Source organism: Sebastes fasciatus, chromosome 5 (genome assembly GCF_043250625.1).
Source record: "Sebastes fasciatus isolate fSebFas1 chromosome 5, fSebFas1.pri, whole genome shotgun sequence".
In the NCBI taxonomy this organism is placed as follows: Eukaryota; Metazoa; Chordata; class Actinopteri; order Perciformes; family Sebastidae; genus Sebastes; species Sebastes fasciatus.
In genome coordinates, this window is record NC_133799.1 from 15,589,208 (window position 1) to 15,596,357 (window position 7,150).

The 7,150-nt window shown below is 47.4% G+C and overlaps 1 protein-coding gene across 2 annotated transcripts in view; it reads right to left on the reverse strand.

Moving 5' to 3' along the window:
- rnf220b (ring finger protein 220b) overlaps positions 1-3,462 on the reverse strand; it is a 36,057-nt gene extending 32,595 nt beyond the window's left edge. For both annotated transcript variants that reach the window (XM_074635279.1, XM_074635278.1), the window contains exons 1-2: positions 3,068-3,462; positions 910-1,521 (exon numbers count right to left, since the gene is read on the reverse strand). In XM_074635279.1, coding sequence (XP_074491380.1) covers positions 910-1,501 — 592 coding nt within the window. In that variant the 5' untranslated portion in view covers positions 1,502-1,521; positions 3,068-3,462. The remainder of the gene's footprint in view (positions 1-909; positions 1,522-3,067) is intronic.
- Between the last annotated feature and the right edge of the window lie 3,688 nt (positions 3,463-7,150).

Sequence of the window (7,150 nt, forward strand, 5' to 3'; positions counted from 1 at the left end):
TGTCTTCCTCTGGTCCCTTTCATCTGTCAGGCGCTCCTCTGGCGACCGCCACTGAGGGGGTTTGATTTCCCATCATGCCTAGCATTGCCTCCCTGACTCCCGGCTCCCTCTCTCTCCCCCACCCCCTCTCTCCCTCTGAGGCGAGTGTTGTGCCCCCGCGTCGTTGGGCAATTATCCCCGGGAGTAATGAGGAGCGGCTCTCCCTCCGCGCCGCACTGACTGACACCTCTCCCACTCATTTGTCAACAAATCAGACGGCTGGTGTGGGCGGCCATATTGAGCTGAGGGTTGTCGTTGGGAAGCTGAGGCGCATCGCCGCGTCTCTCCTCTCTCTCTCTCTCTTTCTCTATCCTCCTCCATCCCTTCCTCTCTATCTCTGCCACCTCGTTATCTCTGACAGGGTGTCATTCGTTCCAACTCTCACTCCTCCTGTGTCAACCCTCCACACGCTCCGATGTATTTGTGTTCCTCAGCCGCCAAGAAAAGTCTGACTTCCAATAGGCCTAATGGTCATATGTGGCTAATGATCACTAAGCTGAATAAGTGACACTATTCAATTTATTTGTGTCAAAGTCAGTCCCAGCCAGCCGCTGTAAACACTTTGTCCAAACTACGATAAAGACTAGAGTGCAAAAGGGAAAATATTTCCAGATATGTCTTTACTCACAAAGGCTCCTTTCAATTTGTCACCATTAGTCGATGCAGCTGTAGAGGATATGTAAATGTCATCTGCCCTGTGATGTCAGGGTGAGCGAGGTCTTAGATGTGCCAATTAAACGCTGTATGTTTCACCGCATACTTTAAAGATGTGAGATGAGTGACTGTGCGTGAGCTTTAGATGTGCTGTGCATGTCTACATACCGAGACGTGCATAAGATGTGTGCGTCTGGGAGTCGAGTGTGTACTCACTGTGCTCTTTGCGTTCCTCCGGGCTCGATGAAGCCTCTCCATCAGACAGCAGGCCGGACATGGAGAACAGCTTCCTCCCAGAGTCCTCCCCGGCTTTGAGGGAGCCTCCCGGGGAGCCGAAGTCATACTCCTTCCCCTCCACCTCCGGGAAGCAGCTTTTCAGCCTCTTGGCAGGGGTGAACGCCGAGTGGTACAACCCCGACTCCCTCTCCTCTTGCGGGGAGGAGAAAGGTCGGAAGGCGCCCACCCCGCTGTGGTTGAGCATGCTCAGGGTGGAGCAGTCCAGGTTCGGCGGGTTGAACTGGGGGTGCAGGTGGAGCAGGGAGGCCGGGAAGTCTCGGGAGGGAAAGGTGCCCGACATGGGGCCCTGGCGCTGGTACATGGAGGTGAAGGTGTAAGAGGCCGAGGGGAAGGGGAGGTGGAGGTCCTTCTCCACGGAGGCGGGGACACCGAAGGGCCTGGGCGCCTGGCAGGGGACGGAGGCGTCTCGGCCGGCCTCGGCGGTGGAGGCGAGGACCATGAGGGCGGGGGAGGCCAGAGGAGCTGGCAGGTAGGAGGGGCTGTCCATCTTGAAGGGGCGGTGGAGGTCCATTCACCTCCCTGTTAGTGGTGCTGAGGAGAGGAGAGGAGAGGACACAGAGTCAGAGCACAGCGAAAAGGCTGAGCTATATGAAAAGAAATTGGAAAAGATTTATTTTTTCTTCCAAATGGAGGCACTCAAATCCAGCATATACACTTTTCTCTTATTTCCCTTCAGGGAAGCGCCTACAGAGCTCAGACCTCTTGCCTCAGAGACAGTTTTTACCCTCAGGCAGACGGTCAGACTACTGAACAGTAGCACTAAATGATTGCAGAGCTGTGGATTGTTTTATGGATGTTTTAGGTTGTTTTATAATTTTATTCTCTGGTATTGTCTTATTTATTGTAGTATTTATCAACTGTACTATTTATAGATTTGAAGGGCTGAGAGAGAGAGCCAGGGTAAAATGCATTTCATTGCATTTCACTGTACACTGTACTTTTAAATGCATATGACAAATAAACTTTAAACTTTAAACTTGAATAAAAAGAATAATTTTCTGCCTTCCCATGCTGGATTTTTAATAATTAATTTGACCTCTCTTATTAAGAAGTAATTTTTACAAGTTCACAGGGATTTTTTTTTATGATCCCCAATACAAAAAAAACACTCCCAGTTGCAACTCGAGAGGCATTTTAACAATTACACTTTTGGACTAATTTCAATAGAAGCTGGTTGGAGGAGGCCTTCTGTGCCTGGTAATAATTACCACGGAATAAATTGACAATAAAACACACACGTAGCTGAATTTGATAGTGAGGTACAAGCAAATAGATTTTTGGAAAATCCTTCAAACACGTTCAGAAAATAAAACAATTAGATTACTCTTTTTTTTCCTCCGCAAATCAATAAATCATACTGATTGTGTCCAATAAAATAAAATAAAATCGGAGGTGGGACTTTTTAAAGGAGAATAAGCATCCGAGAAAAAAAAAGTTTCTCATCTAAAGTTTCTGATCTAAAATGTGAAACACACAGGAGTTTAATTAATTTTAGCTTAATTTAAACTAATACGAAAACAACAATATATTTGAATCGGAATAAAAACAGCGTAATTAGCTCATTCACAGTTTCTTAAACTGAAATGTAATAAATAGAATGATTATTGGAAAAGGCCGAAATAAGAAAGTAAAGTTTGGGCCCATTGATTCACTTTTATGAACTATACGTCAGTCTTTTCTCTTCTTTTTTTTTCAGTTTATGAACCTAAACATGTTAAATTAACCAGGATGGGAATGAAAGTTTGCGCGCTTTAGTGACAGACTGAATCCACTTAAACACTTTACCTGCACAACTTGAAAAATGCATCGCCTAAAGCTTATATTTTGCATATGTGACAATACGGCGACTTTTCAAGATTTGACCCTGTTATATTACAAGAATTCACATTTTCTAAGTCTTTACATGGTAAAGAACAGTTTTCCAGCGAGAGCGCACAAGTTCCCTCACTTCAGATAAAAACACTACGACAAAGCTTCCCAGCCGACAGAACACATGGCAATCACACAACCAATTAAAGCAATTAAAGCAATTAAAACAAACGTAATCACTTTGTGTGTGTTATCAGCCGACACTTACCGCGTAGAAAGCAACTCTCGCTCTTCTTCTCTCAACTTCTAATTTCAAGGACGCGCCACTTTCTCCGGTCGCGCAGAGAAAGTGAGAAGAAGAAGAAGAAGAAAAAGCAGCTGCAGGCAGCGTCGGCTGTTCCAGTCCTCCTCCAGATGTTGCGAGTGTTAAATAGAGAGTTACCGCTGAGATGTGTGGAGTTTTTAGGGAGGTGTTTGGTGGCTGCGTGTGTTTCTGGTCTGGATCAGAGCATCAGTGAGAGGAGAGTGGACTGACTGGCTGCGGGTCGCTCTGACTCTCTGTGGGGCTCTGCTTCATGCGCTCCGTGTGACAATCCCCCGCCACAACACCACCCCTCCTCCACCCCTCCACCCTCTTTCCCTGCCCTCTCCTCTCCTCCTCCACCCTCTTTCCCTGCCCTCTCCTCTCCTCCTCCACCCTCTCCTCTCCTTCACCCCTCCACCCTATCCTCTCCTCTTCCACCCTCTCCTCTCCTCTCCTCCACCCTCTCCTCTCCTCCTCCTCCACCCTCTCCTCTCCTCCACCCCTTCCTCTCCTCTACCCCTCCACCCTCACCCTCTCCTCTCCTACACCCCTCCACCCTCTCCTCTCCTCCTCCACCCACTCCTCTCCTCTCCTCCACCCCTCCACCCTCTCCTCTCCTCCTCCACCCTCTCCTCTCCTCTCCTCCACCCTCTCCTCTCCTCTACTCCACCCCTGCACCCTCTCCTCTCCTCCTCCACCCTCTCCTCTCCTCTCCTCCACCCTCTCCTCTCCTCCTCCACCGTCTCCTCTCCTCCACCCCTCCACCCCTCCACCCTCTCCTCTCCTCTCCTCCACCCTCTCCTCTCCTCTCCTCCACACTCTCCTCTCTTCCTCCACCGTCTCCTCTCCTCTCCTCCACCCTCTCCTCTCCTCCTCCACCATCTCCTCCCCTCTCCTCTCCTCTCCTCTCCTCTCCTCTCCTCTCCTCTCCTCTTCTCTCCTCCATCCCTCTCCTCTCCTCTTCTCTCCTCCATCCCTCTCCTCTCCTCTCCTCCACCCCTCTCCTCTCCTCTCCTCTCCACCGTCTCCTCTCCTCTCCTCCACCCCTCCACCCCTCCACCCTCTCCTCTCCTCTCCTCCACCCTCTCCTCTCCTCCTCCACCGTCTCCTCTCCTCTCCTCCACCCTCTCCTCTCCTCCTCCACCATCTCCTCCCCTCTCCTCTCCTCTCCTCTCCTCTCCTCTCCTCTCCTCTCCTCTCCTCTCCTCTCCTCTTCTCTCCTCCATCCCTCTCCTCTCCTCTCCTCCACCCCTCTCCTTTCCTCTCCTCTCCACCGTCTCCTCTCCTCTCCTCTCCTCCACCCCTCCACCCTCTCCTCTCCTCTCCTCCACCCTTCTCCCTTCTTTCCTTGCTCTCTTTCTCTGTAGCCTCTTCCCAGCCCCTCTCCTCTCCTCTTCACCGTCTCCTCTCCTCTCCTCCACCCCTCCACCCTCTCCTCTCCTCTCCTCTCCTCTCCTCTCCTCTCCTCCACCCTTCTCCCTTCTTTCCTTGCTCTCTTTCTCTGTAGCCTCTTCCCAGCCCCTCTCCTCTCCCCTGCTCTCTCAATGCTATGGACACATTCAATTTCTTGCCCTCGCCATGTGTGTGTTAGAGTGAAATTGAGTCAAAAGAAAAATACAGTTTTGTCAATTGAAAAAAAACAACAAGATAACTTTGTGCCATAGAGATGCCAAACCATATATAGATATAAGGCAATGTATAGAATAAAGAAAAATCTGGATTCTTCATGCAAACATATTATGATCATTATCTTATTGCTGTCAATCGATTAAAATATCTAATCGCGATTAATCGCATGATTGTTCATAGTTAATCGTGATTAATATCAAATTAATGGCAAATTTTTTATTTGCTCAAAATGTAACTTAAAGGGAGATTTGTCAAGTATTTAATTCTCTTATCGACATGGGAGTGGGCAAATATCCTTGCTTTATGCAAACGTATGTAAATATTTATTATTGGAAATCAGTTAACAACTCAATATTGTCCAGAAACCCTCACAGGTACTGCATTTAGCATAACAAATATGCTCCAATCATAACATGGCAAACTCAACAAGCCCAACAGGCAACAACAGCTGTCAGTGTGTCAGTGTGCTGACTTGACTATGACTTGCCCCAAACTGCATGTGATTATCATAAAGTGGGCATGTCTGTAAAGGGGAGACTCGTGGGTACCCAGAGAACCCATTTTCATTCACATATCTTGAGGTCAGAGGTCAAGGGACCCCTTGGATTCCTTAGGTTTTCGTAGTTTCATATGATATCAGTAGCTTCACTCTAGCTTTAAAACTGAACCCGCTACAACCTCCGAAAGGTCGATTGAGTTAATGTGTTAAAGAAATTAGTGGCGTTAAAACGATTTTGCGTTAACGCGTTATTATCATGTTAACGTTGACAGCCCTACTTATCACCCTGTGATGATATATTATAACTTTTAAATGTAAAAGTAAATGTAAATCCAATTTTATTGTCACACATTGTACATAGCACAGCACACAGTGAAATTTAACTACTGCATTTAACCCATCCTATTATATTAGGAGAAGTGGGCAGCTACTATACAGCAGTTTTTAGGGGGTTGCTCAAAGGCACCTCGGCAGTGCCCTGGAGGTGAACTGGCATCTCTCCAGCTACCAGTCAACACTCCCTACTTGGTCCGTGTAGGGACTTGAACCGACTGAGCTGCTACCGCCCGGAGAATTACAAGAATTAGACCTTCAAATACCATGAAACTTGGAGGATCACATCCACCAAACATATCTATTAAAACATGCTCGATATGAAGACTTTCCACCATAATAAAAAGCTTAAATCCAGTGCGTTAGGTATACAAGTTAACAAGTCATCACTTACACTGCGTGTGTGTGTGTGTTGGCGTCACTGCTTTGTTTCTGTGAATGGCAGCTGATGGAGTTATCCTCTCCTCACTGAGCCTCTACAGTCTCCGGCCCGTGCAGTGATTGACACTTGGGAACATTCCCTTTTGATGAGACACAATGCAAACCAATGGTATTATTTGTCACAGATAATCTGCTTTTCAAGTCCAACACATTACACACACACGGCAGCGTAATATCTGCATTATTCATATCTGATTTCCAGCACATTGTCAGAAAGCACAGCTCAGAGCGCCACAAATCAGCCCAAATCACTCTTAATTTGTTTTTATCGGTATTGGTATTGCTTAAAGACTTTTTGAAATAATGTAATTGAAATAATTCCTTATTCCCCCGAGCCAATCCAGAGGCTTTACACCGCTAATCTAATGTGACACGCAATTTCCGTCTCTCAGACGATTGCTTCCCCTCAGGTCCCTGTCTTTAATGAACAGCCATTTGGCTGTGAGCCTGTGTGCGTGCATGTGTGTGTGTGTGTAATCAGAGAGCAAGAAAGAGTCCTGAGATAGGAAATGAGTGAATTGGGAATATCACAGCCAAGAAGAAGATGCAAGCTTGTGGGGAGACATAGCTGGGAATCAGTGGGCTTCACCGTGCTAACTCAGCCTGAACACACGCCGGATAATTGGGATTAAAAAAACAAATATTGACTCTCCTGCCTACATTACCTAAGACCGAGAAGACACTTCATCTGCTCCTCACATCCATAAAGTGATCCCTGAGACGGAGCTTTCCGTGCGAGACGCTTCCTCTCACACCTAAAGACAGCCGGTCGGCGAGGAGGTGGAGGGCCAGACAGCAGATGCAGACCTTTAAAAGGACACATAAACCAGAGTCCAGACTGACTCTGTAACAGTGTTGCCCTCGGACCAATATGGGAGCGTGTAACACATGTCTCCCTTGTGACAAGGCAAGGTCATTACTGCGCTTAGGGGAGCCTCACACATTGTTTTGGGGTTAGACAACCGCATGCCACCACACACACTGTCAAACAGACAAACTCATAGTCCAGAGTTAGATAAGACTGAACTAACACGGGGGCTGAATTCACACATAATCTTTGTTTCATTACAAATCAATAATCAAAGGCAATCTAGGAAACAATGTCCTAATTTGCCAGCTGATCAGTAAACACACTCGCTACAAGT